The sequence below is a fragment of the Cydia pomonella genome, chromosome 6, assembly GCF_033807575.1.
Source record: "Cydia pomonella isolate Wapato2018A chromosome 6, ilCydPomo1, whole genome shotgun sequence".
Lineage (NCBI taxonomy): Eukaryota > Metazoa > Arthropoda > Insecta > Lepidoptera > Tortricidae > Cydia > Cydia pomonella.
The window spans coordinates 7,472,708-7,494,031 of record NC_084708.1 but is presented as its reverse complement, the minus strand read 5'-3'; the positions used below and the strand labels follow the sequence as shown (position 1 = coordinate 7,494,031).

The window sequence follows — 21,324 nt, the reverse complement described above, 5'->3', positions numbered from 1 at the left end:
AAGATAAATATAGTGAAAAGTATATCGAAAACAAGATCTCTACTTGAAATAATCCCATACATTGATCAAAGTATTTGTAGGTTTAATCATCCACATAAACTATGTATTATAAGATAAGAATTTAATGGCTCGAATTAATAGGTGTGCACCTCCTCTCTGTCGAAACACCGATTGCAAGTGCCAAAGAAGTGAAGTAACCAACATTATTACGACAAACATAATACTGTAAGAAAACAATACTTTCCTACTCCTTTGATTTCGTCGGATAAGTAAGCTGCTCCCTCGTCAGCCGGGGCTGTAATCGATGTTTAAAATATTATTATCATAATTTTAGCTATAAAACTCCCGTGAGACTCGAGCATGTTAAAATTATTTTCACCTCAGCAGCTCGAACAAGCCTACTTTCGTCACTCCGCGGAGTGTGGAAAGTGCGGCTTTCCCCACTCCAGGGAGTGAGACAAGCTTTCGTCATAATAATGATGCCTTTTATTCATGAATGTAAATAAATGTGGTCTCAAACGATTATATGTTGAATAAAAAAGTGGTTAACTTTACTTGATGTTGAATTTTTTTACCTTTAATAATGTTCTCACTACTGAGGTGAAAAGTTGTCTGTATCACACACAGCAAAGTTATTTTACATCTCGTGTTTTTGAGACTAAATCAACACTCACATGAAAAACCAACTTTCCCTCCCTTGTTGCACAAATAACTATTTATACAGTGTGTAAATTCAATACGGGCTGACCTTTAAACGGTGGTTAGTATAGGACCTAAGAAGTATATTGAGATAACTTTTGCTTAGAAATATAATGAGAATATTAACCACACAAAATTATTCGGCCCGCAATGTAAAGCAACACAGAAGTACATGTCATGGTTGTGTCTCGTAATGTTTGCAGTAAAGTGCTGCTCGGTAAATTTTCAAAAATATATTATGGGGTCATAATTAAGTGTACTTAATCGAATTTAAACTGTCGTGAAACATACTAACATTAAACTAATAATTCTACGGATTCCACTCACGTGTTTTTAGTCACTCGCGTGACATGTTTCATGTGAATCATGTGAGTGCGCGATGTGCTTGTTGTTTGTTTGTGTACGCGAATCGCGGCCGTCGTGAACGTGCTCGCGCTGTTAGTGCTTGAGAAAGGAAACCTAGGCTCTTCGAAACATGTTGCGCGAGTGCCTAAAAAAAACACGTGAGTGGAATCCGTAGAATTAGTTTAAGTGTACTTATCTTTAAAAAACTTCTTAATTCTGTCTGGTTATATTTATTGCCCGTATTAGATATACACACTGTATAAGTTACTCAAGAATTTCATTCCAAGAATGGTTCGTTATCTACAAGGAGTAGCTACATGCAACTGCCAGGCTCTAACCCGTGATATATAGGTCGCGCACTCGTTTTAGTCAGACGAAGCTCCAGTAGAGGAGCCTCGAAACGAAACTAAAGATGTTGAGCGATTTTTTGACTAAAATACGCGACTAATCCGTTTAAACTAAGTTTAGTATAGGCTGACTGCTATAGTTATTGACCACTGCATGTTAATGGGCCACTCCTAACAAATCAGAAAGAAACAAGCCAATGTAGTATTTTTGTTAAGAGACAAGCCAATTTAGTATTTTGTGTAGTAGCCAATAACTATATTAACTATAGCAGTCATCCTACACCCTATTATAGTTTTTCATTGTTTTCAAGTGTAGTTCTACGGATGCAATAATGTAGGTGCATCTTACGCCCTGCCGAATCAAAATAAGTAGGCATGTTTGATGCAGCAAATAAACTGAAATCGATGCAGTGTGCAATTACACTCTTAAGCCTTCCACTGCTTTTTAGCCCGCGTTTCACCAGAGATATGCGAGTAAGTAGATATATTTTCCTGATTTTTTTTTATAAAAATTTCATTACTTCCAAAGTAGTGGTAACTTTTTCCTCAAAAATTAAATCTGAGTAACTATACACTGGAGTGCCGTTTATACATTATTGTAGCGCAATATTAGATATCATAGGAACCCTAGCATTTCGGAAGAAAAAGTTAATAAGGTACCACTACCACTACTTGTGAGGTAAAAACTCTTATCTTATAAAAACGGAGTATAGTTACGTACTATTAAGAAGATCTTTCAGTTCCTTGTTGGGTATGGCGGTAGTAATTTGATCCTTGATTTGCTTTTTCTTTCCTTCGTCTTGTGCCGTAGTCACCCCGATAGGTGCCTTTTGAATTCTGAAAACCAATCATTCACCGAATTTCATTACGAAGTTAATCTTTTTAAATTAAATTAAATAATCATTTATTTCAGGCATTTACAGCCCATATGTGGGTTAGTAACATACAAAGTAAAAAATAGCTATATATAAACTAACATGCAAAAACAAGGTAGATGCGCTTCGTAACTGCATGGAGAAATTATGAATGAATTCATTGATAAAGTCACCATGCACATTTACAAAAACCGGATGAGCTTTATAATTTTAATTATTCACAACTATAATTTTGACTGGAAATAATGCTAAAATTGGCTAAAAGACAAAACAATTCAAATGATAAAATTATAAAGATTTAAAAAAATATTTTTTTATTGCATACCATACTTTTTGCTACATTTGGCCAAACTTCGATTTAAGGTTAATAACATAAATCAAACAAATTGTCCAAGTTTTAGTATTTTTTATAATATTGTTTTAAAGAAAAAAAACCACTGGTGGCCTAGTGGTAACGGCGTGCGACTTTCAATCCGGAGGTCACGGGTTCACAACGAGACTAGTACCAATAAATTTTTCGGAACTTATTTTGTTCAAAATATTTTTTGATATTTACCAGTCGCTCGTTGGTGAAGCAAATTCTTTATGGTAAGTGACAAAGTGGTACTTTTTTCTGAAAACGTCTCATAAATATATTTTTTGTTTTAAGCAATTTTTACGTAAATAGCGATGTCGCCTGTATTTGGAATAAATTATTTCATACTATGCACGAAATTGAGCAACAGAAAAATGGTAGAAAAACGTAGGTACGTACAGCAGTTATTAGGTACATTAAAAATAGTAGGCGACTTGACTCCAATGATAACATTTTTGTAAAAACGTTAGGCTAAGAAAATCTGTCATATATTTTAAAATACTTGTCGTTTCTATTGAATTCCAACTTAAACAACTAAATTTTGAGCTATTTGTATTTTTTACATACTCTTTTCCGCCCTGAGTGAAGGATATCTTATAATCTCCCTCTTGCGTTAGTATTTCGCCCTCTTTCCTTGACATCAGGTCTCCCAGGACCTTGCGCTTGTCGGCGTCAGCTAAATATAAATGAATGGTTAAACTTGTGTTTTGCATCGAATTTATCTTTAATTGATAGTAAATTAGGCTTACTCTCGGGTAATGGTGCTGCTAAATACTGAGAAGCTTCGTCGACCACTCCTAAAAATATTGAAATAAACGATTAATATCGGTAAGGTCAATATGACTATGGAAAAAAGCTCTTTTGTCATTTATAAGTGTAAGGCCAGAGCAACTAATATTCATCGAGACAATTCTAAGAGTCCCAACCACAACTAGTTTACGTTGTTTTATCACAAAGTTCCCATAGCCACCTGTCTCCATCATCAGATTAGCTCAATGTCTTCATAATATTCCATTGTCATCCGATTTACATATTTATGCAAAATTTCAGCATGATCAGAAATCGGGAAGTGGGTCAAATTTAGCTTCCAAGATTTGACCCATACTAATTAACAGGGTAAGTTAAATAAAAGCTTGTAAAGAGACTGGAGAACCATATTGCCGCTAATCGCACCTCAGTTGGATGCAGGGATGGAAAGGTGAATAGGGATAGAAACCGGAAATTACGTTTACCTAATAATTTCTAATTGTATCATGCGATTGAATAATAGTACCTAGATTTTGTATGATAATTGTACAATTTGTGTTACCTCTGTATGGAAATGATTGTTTCTGAGAATAAATAACATATATTCTCCAAAATAAGAAAAACAGCATCTTTACTTGGCATAACTTTCGCAGTGGTCTCGTCAGGTTTTTTCTCAACTAGCGCTTTGAGTTTTCCATGTACATTTTCATACGCCCCTTTATCTACTTTGTCGTTGTATAAAGAGTCGGCATTTTGAATCCTAGAACAAAAAAAAACTTATTATATAACAATTAACGGAATGGAACCTGAGGCCATACCGAAAATACGAAAATCGAAATTTCTTTATACTTATACCTCTCTGTCGCTCGAATATGCAAGAGCGATAGAGAGGTAGATATCGAAATTTCGATTTTCGTTTTTTTTGGTAGTCCAGGGTAGGTGGCCCAGGCCGTGCAGCCAACATGCAAATCGCTTACGCTCCGTAGCGATCAAACAAAACGCAACTGTCACTGTCGCACTAATATGGAAGAGTGATAGAGAGACACAAAGCGTTTCGTTTTCGTAGCGATAGCGTTTGTCACCTTGGCTAGTCCGGCAATAATAGTATTATTACTACATAATGTTTTGAGATATTTACATACAATATATGCAGGAATCCTATACAAACATTCTATCCGGAAGTAGATAAATAGACTAAATAGGAAAAAATTAACACCGTGTTTTATTTCAAACAATAATTGTTATTATTTTATCCGCGAGTAACAGATAACAACATTTTTGTCTTAAATCTGTAAAATGCGCAAGAAAATTTGTACATGAATTTGTGATAAATGGGATAAATGTCTTAATTTTCTAGAGACAAATAGTTATAATCAGTACTGTTTAGATGCGCATTAAATTACCCAAGTATACTCGTACATATTTTCATAAAAAAATCAACACAAAAATATTGGCAATAGGTAATAGGAAAGCATATAATGATATTTTGTTGGATTTTAGTTCTTATACCTACACGGTGCCCGCGAGGAAACGGAAAGATTTTAACAGTATATTCTGTATCGTGTTTAGAGACAAAAATGTCTTTTTTTTTTAATTCGCCTAGTTTCAGAGTTTTTTTATTGTATTTCAGTGCATAACGCCTTTTTGATGGCTATATCGCCAGGTCGCCACTATGGTACCTAGTCTAGACGTCCTTATTGACCGATATCGAAATGACAAGGAAAACTTTGAATAGATTTGTTTTAACGAAAAAAATGTACCAATTCATATTAATCCTTAAATTTTCGGAGCACATGTATTTATTATGTATAAAAACATACAAAAAGAAAAAAAAAAACACAATTTTTTTTTGGATAAGATTTTATCCTGAGAATACGTGGTAATTTTTTTCCGTTTCCTCGCGGACACCTTGTATCATGATATTATCGTTAAACTAAAAACATCAGCTACAGTAAATTATTCATTATCTATCACTTCTCCATACATCCAATCCGTAAAATGGCTGGAGTATAGGCCCTCTGATCCCACTATGAAACCATATCAAAATATCCATTATGTTTATTCTTAAATGATCTTTTTTTATTTATTTACATACTTAACACATACAAAAAATATTAATTAGGAGGTATGCAAACCTTCGAGCGCCATCTTTATAGCTTTGATCGTAGCCTTGGAGTTTGCCTAAGGGAGCGTCGCCTTCTTCCTTCATCACTTTTATCAAGTGCTCCACAGCCTCAGCTACAATAAAGTCAGGTAACTAGTCGTTTCTAGGTAGGTGGTAGTTAGGGATTGTATAGTCTGACAAACCATTTCCGTCAGTAGAAAAAAGCGGAAAATTCAAAAAAATGTACGTGTGAAGGGTTATCGTCCCAAAGAAAACTTAAATTTCACGCCTTTTTCTACCTACTATAGTAACCTTATCCGAAACTCTCAAACCTGACGCAGGTTTAATCCAACATTCCTACCATCAATACTAATTGCTACTATAAATGCGTAAGTAACTTTATCTTCGTCAGTTATTTCTACACGCTTAAACCACTGAACAGATTTAGATAAAATCTGCTATTAAGATAGTTTGGGTCCTGAGGAAAGGCATTAGAATCTTATCACGGGAATCATCATTCTACGCAGACTAAGTTGCGGGCAGAAGATAGTTCACATAAGCCCGAAGCATTTTCTTAACATGTTCAATGACCCCATACGAAATGATATGACAAAGTCACACGTCCAAGTGTGCTTCCACTTTAGATTTGTAAACTGTACGGACTCCTGAAAAAAAGCTTCATGACCCCACATTGGGGGCGGGACAGGGAACGTTTGAAAGCTACTTTGGTGGCATACGGCATATGCGGTTGCATATCAAATTATACTATTTATTGTAGATATTTGCATGTATGCTACAAGTTTTGTGGCCTTAGGTCTAGGTCACACCAGATGGATAGGTATTTGTGGGATATCAAATCGCTTGCGTTGCGTTTCAATACGGACCTTCAACGCAAGAAATGTGGCATCTCGTATAAAATTCAAGTAAACATCAATGAAAAAGTAGCTCACCTTTTGCCATTCCCGACTTAGCAAGATGTTTTGAAGCATCTTCCATAGTGACTGCACGCATGAAAAGCAACAAAAATTAAAGTTATAAATTCATCATTATCCTATTAGCAGTCATTACTCGTGCCAATTTCTGCTGCTAACAGTGCTCACCTCCCATACTTTCCGCGATCGTTGGGGCAATTTTGACTGGCACTCCTTTGCGTAGCTCCGTATCGATCTCGATTTGTAAATCTTGTGCTTTTGGATCAGCTTCTAATTTACCGGCATATTGTAGCCTGCGAAGTGTAAAACGGTGACTTTTGCTTCGATACAAGATTGATGGAGTTAACAGATGCTATAGGTAGATTGGAAATATAGATGAGAGCCCTTTTAGGACATTCCAGATAAGAATCGGATAGGTGACGCAATTTTTTTAACACTTTTGACAGTTCTGAACGGTAACGATAACGTTCGATAACTTAGCTTTAAATTCAAAAGTATATAAGATTTTTGCGGTTATTAAGATAGTTGCCATACGCGTCACGTCCCCGACAAAGTAGACCCACAGTAGTCCCTTTTGGTTTTGAATCGATTCATACTTACTCGTCTTTACCAAACTGCAGAGCCAGGCCGCGTACCCAACGTGCATATCGTTCACGCTCAATAGCGAACGAAACGCAACTGTCACAGTCGCACTAATATGAAAGAGTGATAGAGAGAGATAGCTACGATACGCTACGGAGCGTGAACGATTGTAACGTTGGCTACGCGGCCAGGAGTGACTAGATAGCTACAATTGTCGACGTGGCTGAACGTAACAGGATGCTAATGTTGATGTTGTTAAATCTAATTTTGAAAGAAATTATGTGACTAAGTGATCTTTTTAGATAAATACATGGTGTTTTTAAACGTACTCTGTACCACCGTCGGCATAAGTTTCAGTGTAGTTTTTCTGTTTGTATAGTTTCTTGTCTCCGGTTGATTTCATGACTGCCGACAGCAGGTTTAGCGGATATCTGGCACCGGCTGCTTTGCCTGAATTATATATAAGATATTATTTATTTAAAAGATTGACTACTCGATAGTTAGTAATTTCTATGGCATATTAATTGTGGGTAATAATTGTGAACATTTTGTCATTTTGGAACTGTTCCAAGCTTTTAAAACATGTGTATCATGACGAATAAGTAGTTTTCGTGATATAAAATAACTATGTACCCCTTCTATTAACTTTTCTAGCACAGGCAATGCTCATAAGTTTATTACACCCTTTAGTAGCCTAGCTGTCCTGCTTTCACCACATCATTTTACTTACTTCGTATAGCTGTACCCTGTGATAGATGCTTAGACACGTCTGTAACCGCACCTGCATGCAAAAATAATTACATGTACTTATAACAAGGAGGTCGATTCAGACAGAGCCTAGAAGCGTTAATGTTGGATCTACGTTAGTCTGTAAAATATGTGTCATATCTAAATAAAAGTTTACAATTGATTCGATTAAAACATAGGTTCAACTACTTACAGTACGTTTAGGTGATTGACATATATCTAAGGACGAGTTTTACGGGCAATAAGAATGGGACCAGGGGGTCTACCGCGAAAACCGAAATTTGCAAATTGCGAGGATCTTTCTCTTTTACTCTCACTAAGACGTAATTAGAGTGACAGAGAAAAATGCCCACAATTGACGAACTTCGATTTTCGCGGTTATAGCCCAGTACAGCAGTGTCACACACACGAATTCGAGCCAATCGTGCAGTCTAACGACATCGCCACAACGCGATTGGTTGATGAGTTCTCATCACGCGCGCGATTGGGCGCAACGCAACTAGTTGCGTTAGACTGCCCGATTTCGAATTCGTGATTAACACCACTGAACTAACACCATTCTTAGTGCCCATAAGGCCCGTCCTTAGATATATATCAATGGTTTAGGTCCATTAAATCATGCAAGATCCCGATTTCTACATGCCAGTCATAACAGGCACTTACTTTTCACCGCAACTTTCAAGTTTGCAGGCGTTTCCGTTTCCGTATCTTTGTGTAACTTTCCCTTCATCTCATCCGCGATATCTTTTATAGGAAGATATGGAACAATAGTAGGCGCAGTTTCAGTTCTATAAACAAAAAATTTCATTGCAAGAATGAAGACCGTATGTAGTAATATGTCTGTGCTTTTTCTAACAAAAATATCATACGTTTTATAATATTTTACAGTACATATGGGGCTACTTTATAGCACTAGTGCGAGAAGTAGCATATTACGTTACTGTGTCGAACATTTAAAGGGCCATATGTACTGTAAAACGTTGTACGATACATGTGCGAATAGGTAATTCGCAACTCGTGTCGATTTAAAACACTCCCTTCGGTCGTGTTTTAATTTATCGCCACTCGTTTCGAATTTCCTATTTTTCGCACTTGTATCGTAATGTACTATTTTACAATACATATGATGCTACTTTACCGCACTAGTGCGATAATTAGCACATTAAATAAATAAATAAAATATTATAGGACATTATTACACAAATTGACTAAGTCCCACAGTAAGCTCAAGGGTACTTTGACAACGATATATGTAACAATATCGAAAATTTAAATGGGGCATAATTCACCACAGCCATAGTACATAATTTTGTACTGTAAAGCGTTGTACGATATATGTGCGAATAGGTAATTCGCAAATCGTGTCGATTTAAAATACTTCCTTCAATCGTGTTTTAATTTATCGCCAGTCGTTTCGAATTTCCTATTTTTCGCACTTGTACTTGCACAGACGTATATAAATAAATATTATAGGACATTTTTACACAAATTGACAGTCCCACAGTAAGTAAGTTCAAGAAGGCTTGTATTGTAGGTACTCAGACAACGATATAATATATAAGTATTTGGGTGATAGGTTAGCCTCGAAGAGAAACAGGTCGGGTTGGAGTAATGCTTGTATTTTCGCATAAACACAATGTCGTGGGGCGATGATGTGATGCGCTCTGGGCGACGGTCGCGAGCAGAAGAGCGGCAAAACCGAGGAATATTCGAGAAGTCTTTTTCTTTAGGGCTGAAACGCCATATTGTGAACCCCGGGTCGCGCGACCAATCAGAGCGACCCGCGGAAGGGTGACGGGCTTTGATTGGTCGCGCGAGTCGACTGGGCACAGATTAAGCAACAAATTGATGAATTGTTATGAATGATTGCGCCAAAGTGGTGGCACAGTGGCGCCACAAGTACTTAAATACATATAAAACACCCAAGACTCAAGAACAAATATCCGTAGGTACTCATCACACAAATAGATGCCCTTACCGGGATTTGAACCCAGAATTATTAGCTTCATAGGTATAGTACAGGTACAGTATTGTTAAAGTATACAACCTGCTACTGTATGAGCAAGGTTTCCCCGCTGCACCTATATAAATAGTTTTAATTTTAGTCTAGAGAAATTTAATTGTATATTTAATTTAATTGTATATTTGCGTTATTGTAACTTAAGGGGCTGATACCTGAATAAATAACATTTTATATATATTTTTTTTTTATAGCTACTACCCAGAACGGTCGTCAATACACAGTGAAATAATCGAATTCAAACTCTGAGGGGTGAATAGGTAAAAATCTGTTGTTTTATAGAAAACATTGACGCTGATTGTATTTGAGGGCATAATTTTTTTTTGCGATTTCGGGGTGGTCCCATGGTAAAAGTTGTTTAGTATGGTATGGTATGACCTACATATTCACCCATCAGTTTGGTCAGTGATAACATAATCACCCTGTATATTATACCCCTAAGTATTAAAGTCCCTATGTCCCCATTGAGGGATAACACGAATGCATCATCAAGTATCAAAGTTGTTTTGTCCATAATTTCACTTACTCCATGGCTCCATATCCATAGTCCATAGTATAAGTGCCCCTTTTAGCTAAATCTTTAGTTGGAGACTTCTTCATTGCATTTATCACAATCTGCAAAGCCTTTTCTGAAAGAATACATTATTATTTTAATATTTGACATATTGAATCGTTTTGAACCTATAGTTTTTTACATATTGGCTATGCGCGAAGTTCGTGACGAGAAACTAAAATGTATCCATTTTCTTAGATATTATTTAGCATACAATAGAGTCAGTACGGAAAGAGAAGAGTCGTGGAATGTATGGGCTCCCTTAGATTCTACGACTCTTCTCTCTCCGCACAGACTCTAACAGCCAAATAAATAATGTATATCCGGAGTCACGTATCGCCACAGTCATAAATAAATCCGACAATATTGACCTGACTGCAAAAAAGTTACAGTTGGCCATTAAATAATTAAAGATGGTTTCCAACATTCATATGCCGGTAAATATATAACTCACCTCGGTCACGAATGAAGGCCGATAAGTAGTTCGCACAGCGCCCGATGACCTCTGAAAGTTAAAAACATGCACCTGTACCCTTATCTCGAGTTACTGACAGTGTCAAAACTGACATATAACCTAACGTTAACGTACGGTCAACCAATTTGATTCCTAGGCCACTATAGAACCATGTCATAATGACTTCTACGACAGTGCTTATCGAGTGATGCATGCCATGTATATGTATAGTCCTCCTGATCGTTTTCGATGACGGCGACCCCAAATAAACACATTATGGACGTTGTCTAGCGTGAGCCCTAATGTGCCACATTAGGGCATGTCATGTATAGAGTAGTTAAAGCGACAAGGTTCTATAGTGGCCTAGGATTCAAATTGGTTGACTGTACCTTACTTTCTATGCATCTCACTGGTATAGTAATTATAGTATAGACCGCGGGCCAGGAGCATAATCCATCAGTCATATCCTCCCGGCTGATACTTTTTCAGAAGATAGTTTAGATACTGTTTTAAATAAAAAAACATCTGACAATGTATCAAACGGGAGGCGATGACATTTTTTTACGTGTTTCGGTGGCTACCATTCCTCAACCCACCAACGGACTGGCAGCTGACCTCCACGAGGGTTCATCATACACAGCCGTTAACCACTATACAAGTTTTCGCCCGGAAGGCGACTGGTTCTTGGAAATCTGTTCCTGGCTCGCGGTCTATTAGAACGAACGAGTTGTATAGAAAGTAAATTTAAGACGTCAGCGTTTAAGTCAGTTTGACACTGTCAGTTAGTGCAGTGGCTCCTGGTACGGGTACTGTAAATTATTAAGTGTTATGAACAATCCCATGCGTGTCAGCACGCACACATTAATTTTAGTCTGTGTAAAAACAAAATAAGTTAGCGTCTGTGTCTAACATCTTGAAATTTAAAAAAAACTGGTAAAACTCTTTTGTTTCATTCTTTAACTTTTATCATGGGTAATACGAACCTACGCTCTTACACTGAGATGCAGCGCAACATAACTTAAACATTTGAGTGTTTTATAGTTTATTAACAAATAGGTAACGTAACCTTGAGGTAGTTTCAGATTTTTATAATATTATACAAATTTGGCTCCCATTTTCGCTTTGCGACTGGGATTGAAACCGAATGGGTATTAAATTATTTGTACCTTCCATATCCTGCTTCAAATTTTGGGGACAAACGCTGTCAGCCACCGCGTGCAAAGCTTTCTTGAAAACAGGAGCAGTCTCGGGATCCGGAGTGATGCTGGATAGGCCTGGCGCCGACTTTAGTCTGAAGAAGACGGTTTCAACTTAGTTCACGAAGAAATGTAACTAAGCTACAAAATACCAACTAATTAAAACTACACAAATTCGGAAATTTATCTAACTTAGCTCCAGAAGGTAGCGTTATCATAAGACTGGCAGTAAGTCAGTTGCGTTTCGTTCGCTACGGAGCGTTAAAGATTGGCACGTTGGCTACGTACCTTGGCTTCCTGGCCTGGCCATAGGAGTACCTGAACTCACTGCACCTTAAGTATTACTCAAGACCGCCAGCGTTGCCGTGTAGGAAGGACATTGCAATACGCTGAGCAAGGAAAGAGCCCGCCTTCTGGTCACCCCTGTAGCTTCAACCAGATCGTTCCTAGCTTATACATGTGAGTTTCTATGTAGGTATAAGAGTATCTACGTGTTTGTTGCTGAAGTCCGTTAAATGGCTAAATCAAGGATTAAGGCAAGGGTTTAGCGACTAAATGCATCAATTTAAACATGTGATTCAATCGTAATTTTGAAATTGTGTGTAATTTTGAATCTGTATACGGGTTAACGGAAATAGTTCTTAACCTTATTCCAAAAACATTCTTTTAATTATTAGAAATTAAATATAAAATGGAAAAATGTGAAAAGGGATAATTTGGTTTTAGGAAACAGCGGTTTTAAGATAAAATACTAACACATATGCGACGACGAAATTGGTTCTCAAGGGATCGAATTGTGGTGTAAACTCCTGAGACCCTTCCGATTCCAGCTTCTTAATCAATATGTCAAAGGCAGGTCCTCGTTCCACTGTCAATTTATACGAAAAAGTCAGTATTTATTTTATCAATAGCTATAATCTTTACACCTAAAATCATGGCAACGACTCACCCTCATCCACAGCATTCTGAGACAGATACTTAGAGGAAATGTCCAGGGTTTCTGTAAACGCAAATGCAAAGTTTTATTTATTATTAATTAGTCACTGCAAGATCGATAGAAACAAACAAAAGAAATGAATAGAATATATTTCGTATAGTCTTTCTTCTCCTAGCGTTGTCACGGCATTTCGCCAAAGTGTTGGTTAAGACTCAAGTCCTTTCAGTCCTCTGCTTTAAGACACGACTCAGTTTTTCAGACTCTAGTCTTAAGTCGAAACTTGAGTCCTTATTCATTTGTAAAGACCTTAGTCATTTGTAAAGATTTGAATCCTTTAAAGAGAACTCTTAAATTATGTACAAAAGTTTTCTAAAAGGCATTGTCTCTCCACATTACATTCATGGGTTGCATAAATCATTAAAAATGTCAATTTTCCTATGTGTTACTCGTAGATAAAACCTATAAAACTTTTAACGAAGTCTTTTTTCGAAGTCCCGAGTCCTTTTAAGTTGTACTTAAAGACCTCAATAAAGGACTTGACTCAGGACTTAAAGACTCGGAAGTTTTTGACGCTCAGAGTTGCGTAATAACTACTGGAGTTCTTCAAATTTAGACGTAAAAGACTCGAGTTCTTACCAACTCTAGCCAAGGCTCACTGTGGAAGCCTGAGGTCCACTTGGCCACAAAAGCGACTGTCATCTGACCTTCTAACCCAGAGAAAGAAGGAGGAAGAACTAGACTAGGCCTTATTAGGACTAGTTCAGTTTCTTCACCGAAAAGCGATTGCACTGTGGTTTACGCCATACGTCAAACTACAAACTATGTCTAAACTGTAATTAGGTCAATGTACTAATCATCGTCATATAGTGTTATCACCCTTGAAAATGTAACTATCGAATTCTATTACCTGCAATCGCCTTATTATTTGTATAGGCAATTTTCCGCGTGTTGTTTTTGTATTCGTACAAGTGTACCTATGTTTTCGTACAAGTGTGTCTTTGTCAACTAAAACTGCTATGGATATTCATGATAGGTAACAGGTATGTTCAATTATTTGACATATTAATATATAGGTATAATAAATAGTATTTGATATTGTTGCAAATGAACAGCTTCCGCTTCAGCCGGTAACATAATTAAGCCGAAATATTTTACATAAATAAGTTTACTTTGACTATTAGTTTATTTGGCCTTATTTCACCATGGATCTTTTTAATTAGAGACAAACTTGAATTAAATGCTCTGGGTATAAACATTTCACTTGTGTATTTTATGTGCTACGCCAATGCGTTTTTTCGTAGCACGGTGCTACGAATGACTAACGGCCCGATTCGAAGAATGATTAAGACACGTTTAAGATCTTGGAAAGATCTTTAAAAGATTGATTAGTAAACGACATGTCAAAATTGACGTTTATTTCGATCCCGCTGTGATTCCAATAAGATCTATCTACGATATTTCTAACGTCAAAGTGACACTGGTTGCCCGAATCAAGTTGCTTCTGTCAATTACGAGTATTACGACATACAAACGATATCTCAATGAGAACTTATCTAAGCCAGAACTCATCGTTATCGTATCTTATGCTTCGAATCGGGCCGTTAGTTAAGATGTTAATTTTTATTATTATATCTTTAAGATTTGGTCAACATTTGACGGCAGGAACGTCATCGATGCTTAACGGAATATATGTTTTGGTGTTTGTTGAGATTCAGGACTCTCTATAATAGACGCAAATAGAGAAAATATCATTTTGGACCTATTACTCCAACGATTCAAATACATAGGTATGCCAGAAAATAGTTGCATATTGGAAACAATGTAAATATACACAAGCAACTTATGTCTTGAAATTACCTTAACTAGCTCAACCTCACAGAACATGTTCATTAGCTCTTCATGTCCTGACAGTGTTTTATATTTTTACAGTACATATGGTGCTACTTTATAGCACTAGTGCGAAAATGAGCATATTACGTTACTGTGTCGAACATTTAAAGGGCCATATGTACTGTAAAACGTTGTACGATACATGTACGAATAGGTAATTCGCAACTCGTGTCGATTTAAAACACTCCCTTCGGTCGTGTTTTAATTTATCGCAACTCGTTTTGCATTTCCTATTTTTCGTACTTGTATCGTAATGTACTATTTCAACACACTTGCTCAAAACGGCGCTTTTTCAGTATATTATAACACTCGTGCTTTTTCATTATATTATCCGAGTGAGTTAAGAAGGTAACTGATTGCTAATCATATGTATGGAAACGGAGCGTTCTTAAAATGGTCGAGTAGATATCACAACGCGGACCGGCGGGAGCCGGCGCCCCGCCCGCCGGCGGCGGGGCGAGGGGCGGCAGGCAGTATGACCAATGCAAGACTTTTACTAACCGATTTAACAATTAAAATTTGATTAATATGAATTTTTCTTTTTTCATCGCAAGTGTGTTGAAAAACGTCGTATGAAACGCGTGTGCTATGGTCATTACACACATCGGCTTTCTTATTGCGCGATCGCTTGCAGCTCGCGCACACAATATCGCCTCTTGTGTAATGACCAACTTAGCACACTTGTATCACAATGTACTATTGTTATTAATAGCTGAAAAAAAAAAACATTTTATCTGAGTTTCGAGAAAAAATGGGATTAATAGTGGATAAACCAAAACCGAGTGGAAGTGGTAATGATGGTAACAGTACTAGAAGAATTTATGAAAACCCTTAAATGTCATGAGAAATAACAGGGATCGATAAAAAAATAATAGTTATCTTGAATATTTTTTTCTACAGCTTGCATATTTTAATCAGTAACTGCGGTTTGTGGCTGCCCCGTCTTAGCCTCACCTTCAAAACTGCCCCACCCTCTTTTGAATTCAGCAAACCAATTAAAAACTGCAGCACGAAACAATCAGATTCACCGAAAGTAGCAAATAAAAGTTCAAAAATAACCAGGAAAGTCACAAATACCGATATTTCTGAACAGGCTTCTTCTAAGCCCTGATCCATTGAACCCCCCTGTAACTTCTAAAATAACAGAATGATAAAACTAAAAAAATATATGATGTACAACATTACCATGCAAACTTCCACCGAAAATCGGTTTGAACGAGATCGAGTAAGTTTTTTTTTTAATACGTCATAAATGGTACAGAACCCTTCATGGGCGATTTTTATTTTTGTCACGCCTTTGTATGGGCTGTAAACCACAGTGGATTGATATCTCATATCATATCTTTAATATTTAACATCAAAATAAAATATAAACGTTTCAGGAAACTACAGTATCGGCCAATAATATGTCACCTTTGTGTTTTTTTTGTATGAACATGTATAGAGTAAACAATATAGTTTCGTTTTTAGATTGCATATTAATAGTTATTTTATACAAATGAATAATGCAATAAAATACTGTGAATTACAATAGGAGACTCGGCATATTACTAAAAAACTCTTATAATAAAAAATAAGTTGACTAAGTATATATATATAAAGCTCTAGGTAAAAACTATTACTTACCTACAATGCGACCAATTTTTCTCATCGCTCGTACAAAGGACTGATAAATAAAAGACGTATTGAACGCGCACCATTTATTCTGAGACAAAGAATACCTAGCTACCCACCTATGGGTTATTATTAGGTTACCCAACATATACAACACCTCCACCTTTATTACTAGCCATACACTCATACAATATATGGTAGATTATTTAACTACTTAAATATAATTACGAATAAAGAGAATAGTGAATTAACTTTCACTTCGGTTACACAAAATTGAACCTTGTTTCAACTAGACAAGGCCCAATCATGTGAAACTTAGTTCACTTAATCTGATACTGGTTACAACGAGAACATTTGAACATCTTATCAACTAGGTAACATATTGTTTATGTCTATAACAATATAAGTAGTAAGTATGGGTAAGTTACAGTGACAACTATTTTCTTAATTTAAACTTAATTTTAGACAAATTTAAGAAAAAGTTATACAAGGCTAATTTAACTTGGGTAGACTGTACCCAATAAATATATAAATAGGTAAGTCAAAACTACTCTTCAAAACCGAATCTAACGGGAGGTTTCACAACTCTTTTAGATTGCACGACGGTTGGTACCTTAGGTAATGGTGCTCCTGTGATTCCTACATTCCCTGCTGCACCCTTAGCATGAACACTGTTCTCTGGCACCCCGGCCCGGGTAGACTCCACCGGCCCTGGAGCTACTGGCGATTGCGCCTCCGAGCTGGTTGACGGCCCCGGGCGCGGCGTCATCGGGCCCTCGCTGCTATCTACCTCCAGCTCGGGCCCCTCCCCAGGCAACACAACGAGCTACTGGAACGACGTGTCGCGGGATCAGGCGGTGTACGTATACTTGCAGTCACTTCGGACACCCTACGTCTTAACTGGTCTATGTGCCTATGTATTCCGGTTCCAACATTAGATTTAATTGTATAGTCTGTACTGCCTAATTTCTCAGAAACTTGTCCCGCTAGCCATTTATCGTTAGAACGGTAGTCGCGGTACCACACCGGGTCTCCCGGGCTCAGCTGGCGCCGCGAGCCGCGCGCCCGCGACTCCGTCTGCGCCTGGTGCTCACCGACGCGCGCGGCACGTTCCGGTTTTATTTGATCGAGCCGCATACGCAAATTACGTCCTTGTAAAATTTTTGCTGGACTCTCACCAGTCGTGTAATGTTCCGTATTCCTATAAGTTAACAAAAACCTGTTCAATGCTACATCTACGTAAATTTTCTGTTTTTGAGCCTTTTTAATGACTCGTTTACAAATTTTTACGGCATTCTCCGCGGCTCCGTTGGAAGCTGGATGGTATGGGGATGAAAAGACGTGCTCGATACCATTTCGCTTCAGAAATTCTTCGAATTCAGAACTAGTATATGGCGGCCCGTTATCACTAACTAACTGCTTTGGAAGCCCAAATCGTGCCCACATATCACGTAATACCGCCACTACCGAATGCGCGGTGGTGGTTTTCATTTTTGTGGCTTCTATCCATTTCGAGCAATGCCTTTGTTTTTACTATCCCCATGTGCGCCTCGTGCAATTCGCGTATAACCCGTTCCCTGCAGGACGATGGGATTACGACGCGACGACCCCATAGAATACATCCAAGCTCGCAATATAATTCATCCCGCCCATTAAAATACGGTTTGAATTCATTAATTTCTATGTCCGACGGCCAGCCGTCAGACAAATAAGCCAAAACACGACTTAAAATGGGATCTTTACTAGTTTCTCGTTTTAAGACCTTATAATCTAAAAGCAACGAATCCGTTGCAAAATGCAAATAAGTCTGCTCGGGCAGTTCCTCCTCCCCGGCAACCGCTTCCTCCCTATGCGTTTTAATTAATCGCGATAGAACATCGGCCGTATTTTTATCCGTACGTACATACTCAATGACAAAATCGTACGCTGATAATTTAATTGCCCACCTTTGTAACCTACTCGCTGCCGTCACGGGTACGCCGGTGTTAGGCCCGAAAATGCTCACCAGAGGCTTGTGGTCAGTACGCAAAATAAATTTCCTTCCGTATAAGTACTGATGAAATGTATCCACTGCGTAAATAATGGAAAATGCTTCTTTATGAATCTGGCTATAATGTTTTTCATGCGCGGTGAGTGCGCGCGATGCGTACGCGACGACGCGCTCCCCCCCACCGGGCAAACGTTGAGCCAGTATGGCCCCAAGGCCACGCGCGGATGCGTCACAAGTCACCACCGTGGTGCGAGTCATGTCGTAGTGCGCTAGCACTTCCGTGCTACACAGTAACTTTTTGACGTACTCGAAAGCATCGTTCTGTATTTTACCCCATATAAAATGCCTACCCTTTTTGAGTAACTCATACAAAGGACCAAGGTACCCTGACAAATTCTTTACGAATTTGCCATAAAAGTTGACCATTCCTAAAAATGATTTTAGTTCTGTGGTATTCGTCGGATGCGGCATATTTACTATTGGTTTAATTTTATCAGGGTTAACTCTCACGCCGTTTTCATCAACAATGAACCCTAAATATTCTACCTGCCTTGATAAGAAATCACACTTTTTCTTTTTCAATTTTAACCCACTAGCTTGTAATACCGTAAAAACCTGTTCAATAGCTTTGACATGACTATCCAAATCCCATCCTCGTCGCCACTGATAAATAAAAGACGTATTGAACGCGCACCATTTATTCTGAGACAAAGAATACCTAGCTACCCACCTATGGGTTATTATTAGGTTACCCAACATATACAACAAGGACTAGGTACTACTAGACTACCTAAAGTAGTGAGGTGTAAATCTATTACAAATAAAAAAAAGTTCTACCGTAAAAACATGAAGGTGATATATTATTGGCCGGTACCGTAATTGGTTCGAAGTTCCGAACCCGCCCGCCTTACCGCTAAGATAACACTTTTTTTCAATACTAGAAATGTAGTGAAACTTGCCAGCCATATCGGTTTTCAGCTCATCAGGAGTCGCGGCCTTCACCAAATCAGACAACTTCGAATGTATATCCTGAGATAGATTGGGATCGTCGTGGTCGGTCTCCATTCCTTTAGACTTCTCAAGTCTGGAATCAAATATGACATGTATAAATAAAAGGTTTTATTCGTTCCATTCTTATCGTAAATGAACACGCCGTGGCAACAACAAGCGCGGCATAATACGTGTGTTAGGGAAGATCATAGTTACCGGTAACCTAACATTTATAGGGTAGATAGTAAATAGTATTTTATACAATCGTGATATAATGGAGAGGTTATCAGTCGAGTACTGTATTTAGGCAACGAAGCTTGCTGAGTTGCCTAAGCAGGGTACGAGATTGAAAAGCTTGAATATATCACTATTGTATACAATACTTTTTCTTCGAGTCATCTAAAATAATACTTGTTTTTACTATAAAACCTAAATAATTAATGAAAATTGGTAAGTATCTCAGTAGACAAAATTAATCTTAATGTTGAGTAGGATCCCATACATGAAAAGTACGCAATTATAGTTTGGGACAGTCGACGAGTAGAAAAATATCTTTATAAAAAACAAACACTGTAAGGACACCCTTTCAACTGGCGGGGCTCAGGCTGGTGGATGATTCATGTAGATAATCAGGCTTACATAGCACCATGCAGAGCGGGTTGTCTCATCTCATTGCTGTTGCGAATGGCAAATCGTGGGAAGGTGTTTATATTTTTTTCATACAGTAAACCATACTGAATTATTCTTAGGGCAGGCAGCCGCGTTCTAGCGTTACTGGCGCATGATAGAAAACTTGCAGGCTTAGGCCGAATGTTGTATGACAATCCATTGCGAGTACGCCACTTATGTTCGCGCGATACGACGTTTCGCAGTTTATTCTTAGGAACGTGTATTTTTACGCATGGTTGAGAAAAAGTGTTTACACAAGTGAAGTTTTAATTTCAATTACTTATTAAAATTTCACTTGAGTAAATATATATATAACGACTAGGGTTACCAGGCTGCGTAGCCAACGTTAACGCTCCGTAGCGTAGCGTAGTCATCTCTCTGTCTCACTCTTCCATATTAGCGGGACAATGACAGTTGCATTTCGTTCGCTACGGAGCGTTAACGAATGGCTGTTGGCTACGTGCCCAGCAGTGGCAGCATGGTTCCATTTTTATCGCTTGTCACTATGCCCGTCACTTTCACACTTCCGTACTTGTTAGAACGTGACAGGCATGGTGACAAATGATAAAGATCCGACCATCTTAGCCCTACAGAACAGATTTCCTGCTTTACGGAACAGCAAAATGCAGTGTTCGCTTGAAATCATCCTATATATATTTACTTATAACATAGTAACACAGTAAGTAGGTCCTACTCGTAGGTATGTCCATTTGAGTCAATAAAATAACGTTCGCAAAAGGGGGAAGAATTACATTAACACGTTAACAGTCCTCATACTAGATGTACCTATGCATTTCTATGTACGTCCAAGCAAATTACTTCAATCACAAGTTCATGTTCCACATATGGGTCACTTAGAAAAAAACAAAGCACGCATCCGATTTAAAACAATAACTTTCTTGCTGTTGCCTAACTAGCCAAAAATATTATTATATAAGAATTATCCCTATATTATTATGCAATATGAAGTTATACTAATCTAAATGCGGACTTGGTCGTATCTTCCAGATACCCATATGGGGCACTGGACTGTGAACGTGTTAAACTTATACTGAAAATAAACTTTTACCGTTTGAGGGATTGGTAAGGAAAAAATAAACAAAAGTATTAAACACTGTAACAAACCATTGAAATTTATTACTAGACACAAAAAAATCGTTTTAGTCTTTTGTTTAACCAGAGGCAAAGTTGTTGTCGAGCAAGCAAAAGAGTCCAAAATTGAACTACGAGTCTAGAGAGGGAAAAAAGTGGAATCTTGAACGATGCGAAGTTTCAAGG

General features: G+C 37.7%; 1 protein-coding gene across 1 annotated transcript; it reads right to left on the bottom strand.

The window, feature by feature from the left end:
- Positions 1-206: 206 nt before the first annotated feature.
- Positions 207-20,441, bottom strand: LOC133518590 (uncharacterized). Its single transcript, XM_061852251.1, has 19 exons — positions 20,434-20,441; positions 19,262-19,471; positions 17,357-17,598; positions 12,906-12,956; positions 12,713-12,824; positions 11,927-12,051; positions 10,761-10,811; positions 10,280-10,382; positions 8,397-8,521; positions 7,717-7,767; positions 7,316-7,436; positions 6,573-6,697; positions 6,423-6,473; positions 5,504-5,606; positions 4,004-4,128; positions 3,371-3,418; positions 3,189-3,297; positions 2,113-2,228; positions 207-295 (listed from the first exon to the last, which is right to left on the bottom strand). Exons 1-19 carry the CDS (start codon positions 20,439-20,441, stop codon positions 207-209), a joined length of 1,965 nt encoding a protein of 654 aa, XP_061708235.1.
- Positions 20,442-21,324: the final 883 nt, after the last annotated feature.